Below are 20,461 nucleotides of genomic sequence, written 5' to 3'. Positions count from 1 at the left end.
TAGCCCGAGGGTTTTGATAGCGCTGCACTAATGTCTCCCAGGCCACTGAATAGTTTGAAGCTGTTTAAATAGTTGATGAGTTCAGCTGCCTCTCCCCTTACGCAGGATTTCAGATAGCACATCTTCTGTACGTCCGGTAGACCGGTCCTATGGATTTGTTCCTGGAACAGGTCGTTGAAGGCGGGCCAGTTTAGATAGCGGTGGAATTGTAATTTGTGGCAGCCGCACGGTGATGTCCGCAGGTTGTCTAGACGGCGTTCATGCTTGTGGCTCTTCTTTGCAAAGAAATTCATTCAGTAGACTTTGGGCCTCGAAGAAGCGTACGGAATCGAAGCCTTGGTACTCTGGGTTTTCCTTGTCGATGTTGAGCTGACGACGTATGTCCTGGATTTGGTTCCATGCTGCTAATACTATCTCCTGCCCTCTTGTCTGTGTCCTGCACCAGGAGCTCAAACGCTTTCAACTCATAGTTGAATAAGTTTACCTCGGGTGATTTAGGATTTGTAGTTTCTTTTTGCTGTGATTGTACAGCTTGTTTATTATACTCTGTACATGAAAAGTACAAGCGTATACTAGGTTTGCGGGAGGTGAAAAATGTAACAGACAGAAGGAGTGGCAGACCCCACAAAGTATGTATACTCTTGATTAGCGTGACAAGACGAGTCGATCTAGCCCTGTTCGTCTGTCTGTCCGTTTGAACACCTGGATCTCAGAGACTATAAGAGATAGAGACACCAAATTTTGCACAAAGATGGCTTATGTATGTACGCTGTGCAAGTTTGTTTTATTTTTTTGATTTTTCCCCCACTTTCCCCCTATGGGGGCTATCCCGATTTTCCATTCGTATAATCGCCTATATTTCGGACACTATAAGACCTAGGAGCACCGAATTATAGTCCCAGGTGCCTTATGTGAATACGCTGAAAATGTGTATTTTGGAAGCCTGGCAAGCCCGAGGACGAACCAGTATCGTAGCGGCCTATCAGTCGTTTACCTTCAATTTCGAAGGTGTTCGAGAGACTGGTCGTGGCTCGGCTTGATAAGCGAGTAAGAATTATGAGATCTTGCCGTTTCGTTTCAGGGAAGGACATGGCGCCATAGAACAGGTCCACGGGGTGTTTAACCATATCCTAGCTACATATGACAACAGCGATTATTGTAATGTTGTTTTATTTACCTGCAACAGGCTTTTGATCGTGTTTGACTTACTGGGCTGTTGGCCAAGATTAAACGTGTCCGCAAGAGTATCTCCGACTCAATTTAACTCAATCCAACGAAGTGTCGGAACGTTTGCTTTCCGTAGAGAAGAAGAGTGACACCTTCCTGTCACACTAAACGTTGAGGTGCTGCAGCGTTGAACCAAAGAGTGCGACTGGTACGGCCTCAGTTCCATGCTGCACCATGACCTAAATCTGAAGACCGCAGAGTTCCATATAAGCCGGCACATCAGTCGGTATAATGCAAGGTTGCGAACGAGCTGCAGTAGACTTGGCATCAACTAAGCCAAATAATAAATGTTTTCGCTTTAAATTTATATAAAGTAATATAAAAATGTAAAACTTTGGTCTCCTATATGTATGTTAAATTGTACGTTATGCAGGTCAAAATTGGAGAACTATTGTTTTATACATGTTTACATAATGATTTCATTATCTTTAATTAATAATATTTTTATTTCTTTATTTTTGCAGATAAATAGTGTTGGATCTTCTGATGTTCGTGTATTTACGTTGTATTCTCAGTTGGCTCAAGGAAAACAACTGGAATGTTTTTTGCCAGTTCCTCTAAATACTCGGAAAATTGTAATAGCTACAAATATTGCGGAAACATCAATTACCATTCCTGGAATACGTTGCGTCATTGACTGTGGGTTTGTTAAAGAAAAGTCATACAGCCCTACTTCCGGTCTAGATATTTTGCAAACTGTTCGTATATCAAAAGCACAAGCCTGGCAAAGAAGTGGTCGTGCAGGTCGAGATGCTCCGGGGACCTGTTATCGTACATATACTAAGGAAGAAATGTTATCATTCGAAAATTCAGCTGAACCAGAAATTCTAAGAGCTAATCTGACCTCTACAACTCTACAACTCTTAGCGTTGGGAATCAACATACAAGACTTTAACTTATTAGATTCACCAAATGTGAAATGTATTAGTAATGCTTATACCACATTAGAAAACCTTGGTGCTATTAAAAGTGCGAAATTGCCCAATATCACAAGTTTGGGTCGATTAATGTCTCAGTTTCCACTAGACCCAAAGTACTCTAAGTTGTTGTTATCAGCGCCAACTTTTGGCTGCATGGAGGAAATGCTGAGCTTGGTTGCCGTTCTATCAACCGAAAATATATATGTGAATCCCCCAGACAAAATGGAATTAGCCACATTGGCGCATGCGAAATTTAAATCAAAATATGGCGATCATCTTACTCTTCTAAACATCTATAAGTGTTTTGAAAAAACAGAAAAAACAAAGGTAAATATATATATATATATTCTTGATTTCAGATTTTGTCGCATGTTTTTATATCACATTAGTACTTACTGGAAGTACTTACCAAAATTTATTTCGAAATTCCGAGAATTACGGAAGTTATAAGAAAAAACACAATTGCGGGGGAGTGGGGGGGGGGGGGGTGTATCAGAAAAAATAAACAAACTCGATCTGCCTAGGGCTTATAGGAACCTTGATACCAATTTTGGTTATCCTAGCTCTTGTACTTACTGAGATCCTTGCGCTCATACAGACAGACAGACGGACAGACAGACAGACAGACGGACATGGCTATATCGACTCGTCTTGTCATCCTGATCAAAAATATATATACTTTGTGGGGTCTGCCACGCCTCTTTCTGCCTGTTACATACATTCGCACAAAACTAGTATACCCTTTCACCCTTTGGGTACAGGGTATAAAAAGAGCGTTTTTCAATACCTTACCACATACATATTAGTCAACATCATAAAACACGATAAAGTTAGCTTTAATATTATATGTAGTATTCGAATTGCCGCTCATGGTGATTATTTCATGCTCTCCAAATTTTTCGCAAACACATTTTTGTAAATAATTTGGTATTCATATGCCTTTTCTTCTTTTTCAGCTGTGGTGTCACGATAATTTTTTAAATATACGAAATCTTATATATGCACGTAATGTGCGTTGCCAACTATTAGAAATTAGCACAAAATTGGGACTCTCTTTTAACAGCTGTGGGGAAAACTTGGATTCTGTGAGAAAGTGCCTTATAACTGGTTTATTTGGCAATATTGCCGTACTTCAAAAAGACGGTGAATATCTTACAATTACTGGTCGCCATAGAGCAAAAATTCACCCATCTAGTGTTTTACATGGATCTTATAAGCCAAAATGTGTCATATTTGCAGAAATGGTACTTACTGGTCGTAACTTTCTACGCCAAGTCGTTGAAATAAATTCTGAATGGGTAGAGGATGTTGTACCTTTTATTAAAGATCTAAGCTACATAAATATTGAAAAATAAAAAATTAAAATGAAAATGGTAAATATGTATATATTTTTTCAAGTCTTTTGTTAGTTTATTGCAACTACGTAAGTATAAGTATAAAAAACTCGATTATATCATAATTTTAGGTCTGAAAATATTAGATTGATATTGTTAATGCATTTGAAATAGCTAATAGCTGGAAAAATATACACATACAACTAATATCAGAAGATTTAGCGGTATATTTTGTGGACCTGGAATTTGTATATGAATCAACTGAAAGCAAAGAAAACAAAGAAATGATTATTAGAAATTATATGAGGAATTATAAAATAGTATGTTTTATTTATTACCCATAGGAGCATTTTTTCTTTCTTGATAAGGCACTGAAGTCGTGTAGTTTTTATTTTGCATGTCTTTGAGTTCTTCGTTCAATATTATTTCAAATATCCAATTGAAATACGGAAGAACTGATATAAACTGCAACTCATTTCCTTGCCGCAGTCTAAAATCTGAGAATATTCCTATTAATTTGCTATCACATGTTAAGCCAAATCCCTTATATCTCTCCGGATCTAAAATCGACTATAAAAAAAAGTAAGTTAGTATATTAGAATTGAATCGGATTAAGTACATAAATCCAATAGCTGATTAATTGACATTGTCGCAGAAAATTTGTACATTTTGCTAAAATGAATTTAGCAGATTTTTAGTTCATTTGAATAATAGATTATGTACACACTTATTACACCTATTATATGTAAACACTTTTGAATAAACTGACTTGTAGTTTAGAAACGAAGAAGAACAGACGTGTTGGTGGAAGCCCGGTGCAAATTTAATTAAAATAACTACTGCCGCAGTAACAGACATATACAGAATAATAAGACCGGCACTAATCCGCTTCTAATTAGTCATACTAATCACTATTGTATTATGTAGTATATAAGAAATTAAATGGGTAATAATTAAACAAAGGCATGTGAACATTATGGCCGTGGGTCATGTTAGCAAATTTGAGTTCGAAATTCCAAGAATTACGGGAGTTATGAAAAATCACTAATTGCGGGGACAAGGGGAAGATTCCAAAATAAACGTTTTCTGCGTATTCACAGAAGGCATCTTGAAGTAAAATTTGGTGTCCCTAGCTCTTACAGTCTCTGAGATATAAGTGATTATACGAATGGAAAATCGGGAAAACCCCCATAGGTGGGGAAGTAGGGGAAAATCAAAAAACAAAACAAACTTGCACAGCGTACACACATAAGGCATCTTTGTGCAAAATTTGTGTCTCTAGCTCTTGTAGTCTCTAAGTTCCATGTGTTCATACAGGCAGACGGACAGACAGACATAGATCGACTCGTCTTGTCATGCTGATCAAGAATATATATACTTGTGTATATACTTTCAGCTCCCGAAAACCTAATATACTTTTGTACATTTCATATACAGAGCTATGTTAATAATACGTTAAGAGTTCTTGTTGCTGAATTTATATACAAGTAATTTATTTGCGATGTGTAACAATTGTGAAATGGCTTGTATATATTTTATGCTTTATGGCTTTTATCACCTGTCTCTTTCCTGAATCGAAATTAATGCTCCGACAAGATCTCATTAAGTTTTACACGCTCAGCAACCCGAGCCACGATCTGATCTCAAACACCTTTTAAAGTGAAGAGGAGAGACTAACAACCTCCTCTATAAAACAGGGATTGAAAAGAGATTGAACTAGAGCAGCCATTACGTTGCGTTGGGTTACTATAGCTTTTGCCAGGTACTTATAATACCAAAGGCATACGTTCTAGGTTCCAGGGTGATACCTAGCACAATGGCATCAGAACTAACTAAGAAATTAACCTGGTCCTGGATAAGAGGCGACTTTGACGATAGTAGCAATCCAACAGATCACCGACTTAAAAGAATACACAGAAAGAGGCTAAACGCAGACGCTCAAGAATGCCTAACTCCAGTACAATGAGGAACTTTTTCCCACCAGTAAAAAGCATTCATTATGAAGAGCTTATCGAAATCTAACCGTTCCATTCGAAGCCACACGGCAGTTGGCTCCGCAGTGACGAAGAAGGAGACAACGTAGAACCGCAACGTTTCTTGACGTCGCATAAGCATTTGACCGAATCTGGCTAGACGTAGTCCTGTACAAAACCATAGAGATCAGAAGCAACAAGTGGTGAAGCTAAAGTCAGGTGTCCCGACTTTGAAATACTCTGTACATATTTCGTATGTTTTATGTTATCTATACTAATATTATAAAGAGGAAAGATTTGATTGATTGTTTGTTTGAATTGTAAAGACTCCGAATCTACTGGACTGATTTAATGGATTCTTTCACTGTTGGGAAGCTACACTATCGACGGTTAACATGGGCTATATTATATTTGCAAAAAAGAATGGAATCCTTACTAAAACGCCAATAATGTAACCAAAGGTATAAAAAACGTTGCTTAAACAAGTAGAGAAGCTAAAGTCGGGCGTCCCGACTTTGAAATACTCTGTACATATGTGTAGAATAATTATGCGTGTATGTGTGTATTTGTGTATGTCTCGTGCGCCTGAACAAAGCAGTAACAACTACAACAGCTGCGGGCACTACTTGGTCTTATGTACATATATGGCTATAACTTCCTGGTAATTCGGCCTATCATGATGAAACTTAGCATTTGGACTTATAATAACTAAATGGAGGTTGAAATTCCAAGAATTAAGGGAGTTACGATTTGTGGTGGAGAGGGGGAAAGAGGGAAATTCCAAAATATACATTTTCTACGTACAAGTATTCACATAAGGCTCTGAGATCCAGGTGTTCATACGGACAGACTGACAGACAGACAGAGCTAGATCGACTCGTCTCGTCATGCTATATATACTTTGTGGGGTCTGCCTCGCCTCCTTCTGCCTGTTACATTTTCAGCTCCCGCAAACCTAATATGTACAGAGTATAAAAACTCCTGAATTGCATGCTGTTTATTCATAATCATCCTTGAAACATTGTCAGTTTAATTTTGATTAATATTGAAGACATTGAAATTCACTAAACTCTTCTGGACTGCCGACACATGAATGGACGGTAAAATTCGGAATTGCAAACATTCTTTTGAGAAATTAAAGCCTTCCAAGCATGTGCAATGGGACGAGGCTGCTTATTAAGGAATTGCAGTACAATTTAAATGTAGCAACTATTGTCAATGGCCCAGCAACTGGTCAACTAGCTCATATACGATGATCCCATTTGATCATTTATATGGCTTCAATTTCCGGTAGTCCCAAGGCCAAGCGTTTTACGGTATGTGACCAATCACGGGTCGGAGCTCCTCAAAATCAATTTATTTTGCTACCACAAAATAAAACATCAAATATGTTTTACAGAGAACCTCTGACCTAATAGCATAACAAAAAATTTAAAAACGAACAAAAAATCATTAAAATAATAATATTCAAAATAAAGTTCATTCCTTCTTAGTAACTCATAGCCAAAAGGGTGTATGTGTGTTATAAAAGGTATACTTTTTAAAAATACCCGTGTGAAGCAGGGGCAGGAAGCTAGTAACATGTTTATTGACAGATATTTGTCAGGACAAATAAATATAATATCCATAATATCTAGCAAACGGCAAATAGTCTGCCATCTAAAAGTTGTGGAGACAGGGCTAGCAGACTGGCGCATACATAAAGCCTATTTCGACGTACGGCTTCCAGTTATGGGGAAATTCTTGGGAACAATCAATACCATCTGCGACCCGTGGGAAATTTTTCTGATGGGGACCTATCAGTAAAAATCTTCACGTTGTACTCAGTTCAGTTTTAATAAACTTTGAGATTTTCAGCGTATACGTATGTAGTCCCCACGCTTACCCAATGCGTATTGGAGACTTTACATTCATCCATAGAACATAGTATATCAATGGATTCATCACCTATTCGCTAGCTTTTCGGTGAAGGAACAACATCGTAAGAAAAACCTGCATACATTTTCAATGAAATAAAAATAATTAAATTTCAATAAGATATTAAGAAAAATTTTTTTCGATCTTTCTGTTCCGCAAAAGTTTTTATAACAAAGATTGGGCCATAGAATTTTCAATTGACAGAATAGCTAAATTACATAACCTGTCTTGTCTCATAGGTCAATTTTAGTTTTGAAAATGATCGTTCAGCACTAGCTGTAGTCACAGAAATTGTAAGAAATAACATTATTTCGGTGCATACTTCAGGAAAGTTGCAGGACATTACTTGTATTAATAAATCAGAAAGGTCTTTAAAACAAGATTTATCTATTTTGTCTCTGAAAGTGGATCTAAAACTGAGAATCAAAAAATTCTAGAGCTATTTTTAATAGATCAGTGCCATGTAAAACTTTTAAAGTGGAAGGTTGCAAAACACTAACATTTGAAACCATTTCATTCATTGGAAGGAAACATTTCAGTTGGTTTATAATGATGTCCAATGCTCGATAAAAATATGTTCTTTGAACAAACTTTCCGGATCTTGGAGACGCTCATCTTCGTAAAGCTCATCAAAATGGCATTTTACCTTGCTCTGTCGAGTTTAAGAAATTTCAGGGGTGATGGACCATAGTTTTACATTTTAAGGCATTTGAATGATCGATGGGTTTAGACTGTATCGAAGTAAGTAGGATCTTGCAATGGAAAACCAATATCATAATACAATTTTAGTTTTCGATCTTCTTTTTGAGTGAAACAGCTTCATTTTTTTCATTTGATAGGCAATTTAACTGAACTGTTTTCGTTAGTGTTTTTTGGACTTCAACAAACCGATCTTTTAAAGGCAAAACGGTATCATAACGTGCTGCCCATCTAGTAGGGCTTAATGTTTTTAATGTTATTGAAGTTGAAGACTCTCTTTATTAGATATAGAACTTGATAAAATACGCTCCCACATAAACATTTTCAGGAACTAGACATTTAACTTCAACTAATTTTCACAATCAACTTTACTTTGCAACCATTTTCATATTCAATAAAAGAACAACTACGACAAATCAAAGATACAAATTACCAATTGTCACAATAATCACACAAAGAATACACAGTCAGTAGAGCCCTCAAAAAAAATCAAATACGGAATTCCCCTAACATAATGTTGCTAGCTTGCCCCAGTAGCAGCGGTGAAAACTAAATGGGGAATTCCTCAATCGTCAATGCTCACACGCAGTGCCAACGTACCGCCACAAAATATGTAGATGCCAATGGATGCGTTCTAAAATGAATAGAGATGTGCAATTACCGGTATTTTGATTGACGATTTTTTGACGGTCATAAGAACGTAAATTTACTCGTCACGGGTAACGTGTACATCTCTAAAAATGAATCAACATCATTTTGTTTAGGATGGTTGAAATGCTTAACGATTAACTTGAAATTGTATTATGGTCTTTAGTTGCCTCACTTTGGATTTTAAGCAGAACTTATCAGAATTTACTTTTAAAATAAAACAAGAAAAAAGCTAAAGTCGGTTGTTCCGACTTTGAAATACTCTGACACTAAGGTACATACATATATGCGCCCATAGCAGAAGCAAAAAGAGGAAGAAGAAGAGCTAACTTGTTGCTGCAGTTTGTGGGGGGGGGGTTGCACTGGAGAGAATTTGTTTCGCTAATAATAATAATAACAACAGTAGATAATTATATATAAATTATGTGTGCAAAGTTTGGTTTAGGTAGCATTTGAAATGTGGACGCTATTGACGAATTGAATTCTGTAGCGGGGGCAGGGGGGAAAATTCAAAAAAATAAAATAAACTCGTCCTTTCTCGGACATTGGAGAATCTGGATACCAACTTTGGTTATTGTAGCTTTTATAATTTCTGAGATCCTTGCGCTCATCCAGACAGACGGACGGACATGTCTAGATCGATTTCTCTCGTCACGCTGATTCAGAATATATGTACATATATACTTTATGGGAGCGGAGGTGCATGTTACATACGTTGCACAAACCTAATATACCCTTTTTACCCTACGGGAACAGGGTATAAAAAATTGATCGATTTTACCTCTCTGGGTATTCGAACTCACGTAAAGGGTGTATAATTGCACATTTACATAGCAATTGCGTCTATGTGAGTGTATGTATGTTTATGCGCTTCTATTCGTGTCTGTGTAAGCATGTGTAAGCGAATATATTTATGGCTATAACTTCTTGTTAAATCGGTCTATCATGATGAAAATTGGCATACGGACACATACGGTATTTCCCAAATTTGAGTTCGAAATTCCAAGAATTACGTTAAATATATTGCACAAGCTTAATATACCTTCAGCGTTCAGCACGCCAATTTGACGTTTCTTAAATATATTTTAGGGCAACCCTTATGTAAAGTACTTAAGTTGGTCTCTTTTAGATCTACAATACATTTTTCTATATTCTGTGCTGGATCCGCCAAAATTATCCATTGCAGATCATTTCTATAGGATAAAGGAAGCGGAGTTTCCAATTTCATAAGCGCAATATTATGTTCCCATGTCAATAAATTAAATTTATGAAAAATATGAACGGTATCAACGCGATATATAGTTTCATTTGTTGCCACTTCTGAAAAAGTAATAACTTTCTCATAATTCAAGTAGCTTATTACGTTTGAAGATTCAACGTCATTTATCAAACATGATGCAGTTGTTAAAATAACATGGCTTTGTAAAATAGTTCCGTAGCAAAGAATTTCAAAATGACCACTTTTTTCATTAAAAATGTTTATAAACACTTGATAGGAAACCCTCGTTAAAAATTCTGTATTTGCTTGCATATAATGAGGCAACAAAAATAATGACATAATAAAAACACTGAGCATATTTTAAAAATATTTGTATGAAAAAAAGTTTTACAAATTTTGATTCAGTTAAACTCTTATAATATTGATTGTGTAAATGTTCACATATCCCTTAAAACAGGTAAAAAACATAACTTGTGCCTGAAGAGCTTTGTTAAAACATTTTAAACATATAATTAGCATACATATATAAAGAACGTGGGCCAAAGACAATTTGTTATCTTTGATATTTATCAAAAAGTATAAGGGTGAGTCACAAACTAAATTTATTTAAACAAGATAAAAAACAACGATTAACAGTATATAAGTTACCATTGGAACGAATATTAAATATCTATTCAAGGGTAATTGTAGGCTTTTTAGGGAAGAATAAAAACATATGTATGTTTTTATACGCTGGTACAACTAGGTAAGTTGTGTGCTGTGTACTAGTTTTGTGCGAATGTATGTATGTAACACATAGAAGGAGGCGTGGCAGTCCGCAAAGAGTATAAATGTTCTTGATCAGGGTGATAAAGCGAGTCAATATAGCCATATCAGTATGCCCGCCTGTCTGTATCAACGCAAGGATCTTAGAAAGTATAAGTATAACCACACTTGTATATATATTCTTGATTTTTATTACAGTCGATCTAGCCCTGTCTGTCTGTCCGTATGAACACCTGGATCTCAGAGACTTTGACAGCTAGAGACACCAAATTTTGCACAAAGATGCCTTATGTGTGTGCGCTGTGCAAGCTTGTTTTATTTTTTGATTTCCCCCCACTTCACACCTATGGGGGTTTTCCCGAGTTGTCCCCAACTGTTAGACATGCATTTTATGTTGTTTGTTCTGCCTGCATTCATAAAGCGAAACACTTATTTCTATATTTTGAAAATCCTTGAATGCAAAGTTGTATATTTAGTTACGTAGATTACATTACCCAAATTTGAAATCGATCGGACAAAATTTATAACACAAACTTTTCACTGAAAAAGTGAATAAATATTAAAACCACAAAAATTCAAGCTCCACCACAAATTTTGAAAATTCGAGTATGTAGTTTTTTTTGCATTTTGTTATAGATTATAAAAATTAAATTTAAAAATGGTTGGTGGAAAAACGTGGATTTTTCAAACAATCTTTTGAGCTCGTTTTGCCCCACTTGGAGCTCAAATTTACCAAAATCTTCATAGTACTTGAGATCAAAATTCAGCTTCCTAGCTCTTACCGCTTGGGCTGTGAGGTGTTGATTGTGTTCAATTTTTCCACAGGAACCCCCCTCTCTCATGCCCCAGGAAAAATGGTAAAAAAGAATGCAGTGTTTTTTAAATTTAGATTACGCAAACCCAGTTTGAAGCCAATCAAATGTAAATTGCAGATTTTTCATACAATCTTTGGAGCCCGTTTTCGAATGGCATTCGAATTATTCAAAATTGCTTCTTACTCACCATAAAAGACAACTTTTTTCTAAATTTCAGCTTCCTAGTTCTTACCGTTTGGGATGTGCGTTGATTGCACGTAGTTTTTCGAGTCCCTATTTTTCTACGGGAAAATCCCTATAATTCTGGCAGTAGCAAAGTATACAGTTTTTCTTGTATTCTTTATGAGCAAACTAAGATTGAAGTTAATTGGATGAAAATTGAAGATTTTTATTTTATTATATATATTTTACTAAGTGATCATTCCGGTGATTTACCATATAGCTGAAGGCAGCAGTCTATTTTGGATAAAATCATGAATTTTACTATATTTATTAGTGTATTGGTGTGGTAATTAAATCTTTTGCTTTATAAGCTTTATTGCTTAGTCGTTTTGATAGCTATAGTGTGAGATTTTCTATGTGTTGGTTCCATCTGTAGTTGCTGTTGAATGTGACTCCGAGTATTTTAAAGGAGCCCTCAGTTTTTAATGTAAAACTGTTGGATTGTAGTTGAAAAGTGCATCCTTTTTCCGGTAGATATGGGTGTGTTTTCATTTAGGTATTGAGAGTGATGCACCTGAGTAGTTGCACCACTCTATAATGTCTACTATAAGATTGTCAATTTTGAGTGCGTATTGCTTCTATTAGTTTTTGAACGTAGGGTGACTGATTTTTAGTTGATTAATGACAGCTTTCAGTTCTAGGAGAGAAACATCGTCTTCTAGCTTCATGGCTATAAGTGATGGGGATTGCGTTATTGTACGGCAGGAGTTCCTTTTGTGGGGTCTAAATATTGGGTGAAAGTTGTTGTCTGAGGCTGCGGTTGACCAATGGTCACATAGGGTGTTGGCTATTTCAATTTTTTTGACTATTGTTTGTGTGGGGTTGTTATAATTTACTAGGCAATGGATATCATGACGAGTGCTTAGGTCGCAAAATCTGTTGATATTGGACCAAGTTCTAGGTGTAGAAGTGCATGGGTTTATTTCTGCTGTGAAATATTGCAGCGCTTCTCGTTTTTATACTCTACATGAAATGCACAAGACTATTTTAGTTCTGCTGGAGCTGAAAAATGTGACATGTAGAAGCAGGCGTGGCAGACCCCACAAAGTGTATATATTCTTGAACAGCACGACAAGACGAGTCGATCTATGTCTGTCTGTCCGTCTGTCCGGCCGTATGAACACCTGGAACTCAGATACTTTAAGAGCTAGAGAAAAATTTGCACAAAGATGCCTTCTGTGTGTACGCTATACGTTTTATTTTTTTTTGATAATTGCTGCCCAAGCGCTGCTCGCAGCTGTTCTTGATGAAGCACCAGCATCCAGCATGGTTGACTGCAAACATGTTCACACAGACACGAATAGACGCGCAGAGACATACATACACTCATACACTCACATAGGCGCAATTGCTTTTGAAATGTGCAATTATACACCATTTACGTGAGTTCGAATACCGAGAGAGGTGAAGTAGTTTTTTTTTTTTAATTTCTATAGTTATTCTACACATATGTATGTACAGAGTAGTTCAAAGTCGGGACACCCGAATTTAGCTTTTTTACTTGTATAATATGAAGTTCTCGCTTGAGTTTGGCATTACCTCTTTTGTAGGTGAGGATGTTTTCTGTGCTAATGTTTCTTTTAAGATTAGGCCAAGCTGCGTTTTTCTTATTTTTCAACTGTCGTGTGATTTTTCTGTGTCTGTGGGATGTGCACTTTGTAAGATTATATATGCGCTTGAAGGAGGGTGTACTTGAGCTATTTTCCTGGAATAATTTTAGATGGATTCAGAAGTGGTCGCTAATTAGGAGTAATAAGAGAAGTTTAGTTGATGAATTTGTGAAGTGTATTATCTCTGGTGTTGTTTTTTTGCGAGCCCCAGTGTCTGTGCCAGCTATTGAAATCTCCTATGGTGGTCTGATGTTACTAAAGATATTTCTGATGTCTTTTTTTGAGATAGGTTTATTTGGTGGAATGTATGATGAGATTATAGTGAACTTTATTTTGGAATGTATTGTCTGAAGTCTGAATTGTTGATGTTAATTTGTTCTCGTTCTATGGTGTTGTGTACCAGAAGGGCCAATTCCCTGTATCCGTTCGCCGATGAGTTTCTGAGATAGAGTGTATAATTAATTGGGATGGGTATGTTTTGTGTAGAGTACATGTGTGTTTCTTGTAAGAAAACAAGAGAGAACACTACATTACTAATTTATTTAATACTAGCAGGTATTGCCCGTCTTAACCCGGCTCAATATAATGTTTCCAATTGTATTTATTTTGTGTGTGCATAACCTACCCATATGTTTTCACCTTATAAGTTACCAGTAGGAAGGCATTTAAGGTATTTAAATGAACATTTTCTGTTCTTGACAAAAAATTGTTCAGTAGTCCGTTACATTTTTGTTCTTGCCAAACTATTTCGTTAAACGAACATGACCACTATAACTAATATTTTTTAAAGCTCGTTTTCCCCCCTTTGGAGCTAGAATTTTCCAAAAGCCTTTCTTAGTGTGCTCCTACACTATGATGGATATTATGAAAGGATACTTGAGTCCAAATTTCATCTTTTACCGTTTGGGCTGTGCGTTGATCACCAATTAGTCAGGACAAACTGTTTTATATATAGAGATAAAGCAACGTTTTAAGATAGACTATGTGCAAAAAAGGGGAATAATTATAAGGGTATATCCTAATTTTAAATTCACATTTGAGTCTTTTCGTGCCATATTGAGTCAATACGGTCACGCACAAACTCGGAATATGAAACTCGGCACTCGTGTCAGTGCCGTGCAGCGATGAGCCACGATCGAAAAGCACTGACAATTCTCATCTCAATTTGCTAGATTAAAACTTTCGATAGTTGAAGCTACCGATACCATCAAAATATCGAAGATCGAATGCAATAAACAGAATATTTAAATAATAAAATCTAATTATTTATTGAGATCAATAAGAACAAATCATACATACATACATCTGCCCGCAATGCGAAGCAGAATATGCGTAGCTCCGTTATTCGGTTTCTGCTTTACTATCGCTTACGCAGTCGTTGCTTAGCGACGGTAACTGTAAACTTTTGGCGTTTTGCCTTTGCAATTAACATTAAATGGTCAAAACGAAAGAAGATGTGCGAGCCAAGAACTTGAAGTTGTTGTTGTTGATTTGTATGTACATGCTGCATACATATACAGGCATACATACATACATATGCTTGTATGGTACATATGTATGTGTGCATGGGCACACATAGACACGAACTGTTGCTTGTTGTATGTATGTGTGAGTGTGTGTATGTGATGTCCCCAACTATTTGATATTTCATATATGGTAAGTAAAAAACATATTGCTATATTTTAATCGTTGAATGCCAATTTGTTGATATAGTTATGTTGATTACATTACCCAAATTTGAAATCGATCGGACAAAATTTATAACACATTTGACCATTCGAAAAAGTGAATAAATATTAAAACCTCAATAATAAAATTAAATGCGATATATCGAAAATATCGATACTTGTGTTGATATATCGTAATACATGTCGAATACAAATACATCGAAAAACATCGTTTGGGAGTTATTGATTATAATACTGTATTCGATTGTTCACTGTACACATACATACATACAAATGCATTTGTATGTGTACGGTAACTGTAAACTTTTGGCATGCAATTAACAGCCGAAAATGATCAAAACGAAGGAAGATTTGCGAGCCAATAACTTGTTGTTGTTGTTTTAAAAATTTTGATTTGAAACCATAGAACACTATTTATTACAATTAAACAACAGTGTTCGATGGCCCACAGCATACATACAAACCTATATATGTATATAAGAATGTATGTACGTACATACATACTTATTGATGTACATATGTACATACTATACATACGGACGTATGTACATACATATGTATGTACGTATGTAATACACATGGTGCTGGTGTAATTCATAATGCGAAATTCTTTCTAAGGGGAGCAATGTCCCCCCTGCCCAACCTGCGTACGCCCTTGTAGTCCGTTGACCTAAAATCCCTTATGCCAAATGTACTAAACAAAGAAAAAATAACATAAAAATGTTTATGTTATAATGTTAATAATTTTTAATTAATTAACATTTCTTGCTCTGTCAGTGCAAGACGAATGTACTTTTGTACATATGTATGTATGTATGTACATACATGTGTACAAATGAACATTCACACATTAGTGTCTCACATTTGTATGTACATACTTTTGTACATATGTATGTATGTATGTACATACATGTGTACAAATGAACATTCACACATTAGTGTCTCACATTTTGCTTTGGCTACTTCAACCACGCACTACACGAACAGCTGCTTGTATGTATGTGTGTGTGTGTGTATGTATACTTAGTTGTCCCCAACTGTTTGATATTTTGTATTGTTTGTTCTGCCTGCATTTGTAAAATGCATATTTTAAAAATCGTTAAATGCAAAGTTGTAATTTTAGTTACGTAGATTATATTACCCAAATTTAAAAGCGATCGGACAAAATTTATAACACAAACTTTTCATTTGAAAAAATGAATAAATATTAAAACCCCAATAATTCAAGCTCCAACACAAATTTCGAAAAACCGAGTATGCAGTTTTGTTTGTATTCTTTTATAGATTATAAAAACCAAATTTAAAGTTGATCGATTCAGAAATGCAGAATTTTCAAACAAACTTTGGAGCTACTTTTCCCCCCTTTGGAGCTCGAATTTTCCAAAATTCCTTCTTATTGCGCATCTACACCATGATAGGATACTTGAGCCCAAATTTCAGTTTCTTAGCTTTTACCGTTTGGGCTGTGGGGTGTTGATTGTGTTTCAATTTTTCCACGGAAAACCCCCCTTTTTTCATGCCCCAGGAAAAATGGTGAAAAACCAAGTATACAGTTTTTTTTGTATTCTTTTTGAGAGTATACACTCTAATTTTGAAGTTAATTGGATGAAAATTGTAGATTTTTCATACAAACGTTGGAGCCCGTTTTCCCCCCTTGGCGTTCGAATTTTCCAAAACCGCTTCTTAGTGCTCACCTACACCACTGAAGACAACATGTGTCCAATTTTCAGCCTCCTAGCTCTAACCGTTTGGGCTGTGCGTTGATTGCACATAGCTTTTCGTTTACCGAATTTTCCACCGGAAAATCATTATTATTCAGGCCGCAGGAAAAATATTGAAAATCCAAGTATACAGTTTTTTTTGTATCTTTGTGAGAATATACAAACTAAGTTTGCAGTTAATCGGATAAAAATTGTAGATTTTTCATACAAACGTTGGAGCTCGTTTTCCCCCCTTTGGAGCTCGAATTTTCCGAAACCCCTTCTTAGTGCTCACTTTCACTATAAGAGGGATCTTGTGTCCAAATTTCAGCTTCCTAGCTCTTACCGTTTGGGCTGTGCGTTGATTGCCAATCAGTCAGTCAGTCAGTCAGGACAAACTGTTTTATATATATAGAGACATACATAGATTCCGTCCGTCAGTCTGTCCATCTGTCCGTATGAACACCTGGATCTCAGAGACTATAAGAGGTAGAGATACCAAACTTTACACAAAGTTGCGCTATGTGTGTACGCTGTGGAAGTTTGTTTTAATTTCGTGATTTCCCCCTCCCCCCACCCCTCCCCCACTTCACCCCTATGGGGGTTTACCCGATTTTCCATTCGTATAATCGCCTATATCTCAGAGACTATAAGACCTAGGAACACAACATTTTAGTCCAAGATGTCTTTTGTGAATATGCAGAAAATTTGCATTTTTGAATTTCCCTCCCTCCCCCCTCTCCCCCGCAATCCATAACTTCCGTATTTCCAGTTTGTGATTATAAGTCCAAATGCCAAGTTTCATAATGATAAGCCGATTTAACAGGAAGTTATAGCCATATATGTACATAAGACCAAGCAGTGCCAGCAGCTGTTGTAGTTGTTACTGCTTTGCTCATGCACACGAGACATACACAGAAATAATTATTTTAAACATATGTACAGAGTATTTCAAAGTCGGGACACCCGACATTAGCTTTTTTACTTGTTTTTTTTTGTGGGGTGATACAGGGTATTTAAGAGTTGAGCCCGCACGACTTTAGCATTCCTTTCTTGTTTTATACTACCGACGAACACTCACTGTCCACATACTCTTGCAACTTTACTCCAGCAACTCTCTCGAGCAACTCCGTCAAGCACTTGCCTTTTGGGGTGCTACAAATGCTGTGACTTCTCTCATAAGACACAAATCACAACCAGTATCAACCATCGCTAAAAACTGCCTGTCCTTGATGACAAACTGTTTATAGGCTAGGTCCATTCTCACTGCTTCGAAATCGGCAAGTGCAGTTTCCTCTTTTTTAACTTTTTGCCTAAAATTTTTGGTGATGTGGCCAGACTTGTTGCATCATTATAGCATGTTGACGGTTCCTAACATTCCCTTGCCTGATGACCTTCTTTATTGCATGTAAAACACTTCCTTGTATTTTGTTCCTGTCCTTTTTTCATAACAATTTCTTTGCTACCATCTACGATCTTTTCGTGGAGCTGGAATTCCTCTTTTAAATCTTTTATAGTTTTGCAACGATAAAGACTTGCCTTATTGGATATGGTGGCTGGCAGCCCATCCGCAAAGTAAAAGATCAAGCTATCATCCTCAAGCTGAATTAGTTTTCTCATTTCAATCTGTTTTTGGTTTCAGTCATAAAGTTAACCTGAGACCATGAATGCAGTGACGCTCTACCAAGCTTGTATTTACCTGGTGAATCTTTGACCAACACCATAGCAGTTGCCAAGAGAATCTGATCACCAGGAGCAAAAAAATTCTTGTGAGAATGTGATGCAGCTTGCACTTGGTGAAACACGTTATTTGGTGTAGCTAATGCTTGCGTGAGCGATGTGTGCGAATGTTGCGTCAGTCTGTAGGTAGAAGAGTTGTGTGAAATCGGGGCACGCTAACACCGGCGCTTCCATCTTTGGATACAATCAAATGCCTCCTGCTGCGGTGTTCCCCAACTCCACTTGTGGCCTTTCTTTGTGGCGAAATTGGGTACAAAGCGGCGGTACCACGAGGCCATCCGGATGTACTGCCGCAGCTGTTTTAGGTTGGCCGGGGGCTTCAGTTCCGTCTATACCCCGTCTTCTGTCACCAGGTGCCCCAGGTAGCGTATGGACCTGCGAAAAAACTCACACTTATCTTGATTTACCCGTAGGTTTGCCGCTCTCAGTCTTCGAAACACCTCCCTCAGGTTACATAGGTGTTCTTCGAATGTCTTCCCAACCACAACTATGTCGTCCAGATAGGCAAACGCGTGTGGAGCCATATCCGGGCCGATGACGCTATCTAGCGCCCGCTGGAAGGTGGCTGGGGCGGAGTGCAGGCCAAATGACATCACTCGCCATTGGAAAAGGCCCCGTCCGGGCACTGTGAAGGCGGTGTATTTACGGCTCTCGGGCTCCATGGGGATCTGCCAATAGCCGTTTCGCAAGTCGATGCTGCTGATGTACTTTGCCTGTCGTAACTGTTCGAGAATATGTTGGATCCTCGGAATGGGGTATGCGTCTGGCTCCGAGCGCTCGTTCAGCTGGCGGTAGTCGATGCACATTCGCCACGCCCCATTCTTCTTGCGTACCAGGACTATGGGCGCGCTGTACGCGCTATCGGACCGCTCAATGCAGCCCTTCGCCAGCAACTCGTCAACCTCGTTGTCAATCACCGCTTGCATCGCCGGATTCCTCGGATAGTAGCGCTGTTTAATGGGTCTGTCGTCTTTCACGCGGATCGTGTGTGTCGTCGCCGATGACACGCCCACAATGTTCTCAAAGCGTGGTAATTCCTCCTGAAGGAACGTGGCAGCCTGAGCAGCCTGCTCATCTGTCAGCGTAGCCGCCGATGGAGCAATTGGCTCTGTGGTCACCAATGCCGCACATCGTACTCTGCGGCGCGCCTGACGCCTTCTCCGCCGTCGTCGCTCACGCACATCTCGCATCTCCAGCTTGTGGCTGCCGGCGGTGAGCGTACCATAGGCCTTGCTGATAAAATCCAGCCCTAGTGAGAGCTCGTCCTCGCAGCCCGGCAGTGTCAACAGTGGTACCGAGATGCATTTGTCGTCCACTGTTATCGCCGTCATCGTCTCCTCGCAAACAGTTTGTCGCGAGCCGTTGGCCATCGACATCGACACCTCTACACTCCGTACATTCTCCCCACCTGGCTTTCTCAAGCGTCGTGCCAGCGCCGGGCTCACGAAGCTGCGAGTGGCTCCCGTATTCACCACCGCAATCCACCCTCAACAGCATCACTCGCGAGCGTTCTGCCACTAGTTTTCCTGCGTGGGCTCGCCTATTGGCTGTATGTGGCGAGCCCCCCTGGCGTTTCCCGCTCTGCGGCGACAGCATTCGTTCGCTCGTATGCCCAGCCTACCGCAATCCCAGCAGTATAGTTGTTGTTGGTTTGGGCAGCATTCGTTGTCGTGCCCCGCCATACCACAGCGTTAGCAAGACCGCCCCTGGTGTGCCGACGAGCTCTGCATCTCGGGCCCGGTTGCTGTTGTTCGTGCGGGTGTAGTCTGTAAAGGGACAAAGTCTCGCCTGTTTAACTCACCACCAGAAATGGGCTGCGTATCCGTTGGCTCCGGACGTCGGATCGGGAACCCCCGTGGGCCCATGAACGCTGGCTGGGATGGCCCTGCCCCAATGGTACAGGCCGGAACCAGGCCCAACTCCTCCAGTTCTGCTGCTTGCCGTTTGAATTCTGCCACAGTATGGACATCCTGATGTCGTATCC

The 20,461-nt window shown here is 38.3% G+C and overlaps 2 protein-coding genes across 4 annotated transcripts in view; one reads left to right on the top strand and one right to left on the bottom strand.

The window, feature by feature from the left end:
- LOC115630499 (ATP-dependent RNA helicase DHX33) overlaps window positions 1-3,525 on the top strand; it is a 51,445-nt gene extending 47,920 nt beyond the window's left edge. For 2 of the 3 annotated variants that reach the window (XM_030527089.1, XM_030527090.1), the window contains 2 exons: window positions 1,692-2,474; window positions 3,104-3,525. In XM_030527089.1, coding sequence (XP_030382949.1) covers window positions 1,692-2,474; window positions 3,104-3,502 — 1,182 coding nt within the window. In that variant the 3' untranslated portion in view covers window positions 3,503-3,525. The remainder of the gene's footprint in view (window positions 1-1,691; window positions 2,475-3,103) is intronic. The other variant, XM_030527091.1, reaches the window with a different exon arrangement.
- Window positions 3,526-3,655: 130 nt separating this feature from the next.
- Window positions 3,656-19,808, bottom strand: LOC115630732. Its single transcript, XM_030527386.1, has 5 exons — window positions 19,483-19,808; window positions 9,854-10,178; window positions 3,820-4,051; window positions 3,721-3,742; window positions 3,656-3,662 (listed from the first exon to the last, which is right to left on the bottom strand). The coding sequence occupies exons 1-5, from the start codon at window positions 19,806-19,808 to the stop codon at window positions 3,656-3,658; spliced, it is 912 nt and encodes a 303-aa protein (XP_030383246.1).
- Between the last annotated feature and the right edge of the window lie 653 nt (window positions 19,809-20,461).

This window comes from Scaptodrosophila lebanonensis, unplaced genomic scaffold (assembly GCF_003285725.1).
Source record: "Scaptodrosophila lebanonensis strain 11010-0011.00,11010-0021.00 unplaced genomic scaffold, SlebRS2 tig00001410-arrow-pilon, whole genome shotgun sequence".
In the NCBI taxonomy this organism is placed as follows: Eukaryota; Metazoa; Arthropoda; class Insecta; order Diptera; family Drosophilidae; genus Scaptodrosophila; species Scaptodrosophila lebanonensis.
The sequence above is the reverse complement of the archived record's forward strand: the minus strand, read 5'-3'. Positions and strand labels throughout refer to the sequence as shown.

What these genes read in the sequence shown, in the direction of transcription:
- LOC115630732 (XM_030527386.1), bottom strand. Translation starts at nt 19,808, where the DNA reads ATGACGGCGATAACAGTGGACGACAAATGCATCTCGGTACCACTGTTG. An exon ending in TTTGAGAACATTGTGGGCGT is followed by an intron (nt 10,179 to 19,482) that starts GTCATCGGCGAC and finishes TAATGAAAAAAG; the next exon opens with TGGTCATTTTGAAATTCTTT. An exon ending in AAGAAAAAATGCTCCTATGG is followed by an intron (nt 3,743 to 3,819) that starts GTAATAAATAAA and finishes CTTTGCTTTCAG; the next exon opens with TTGATTCATATACAAATTCC.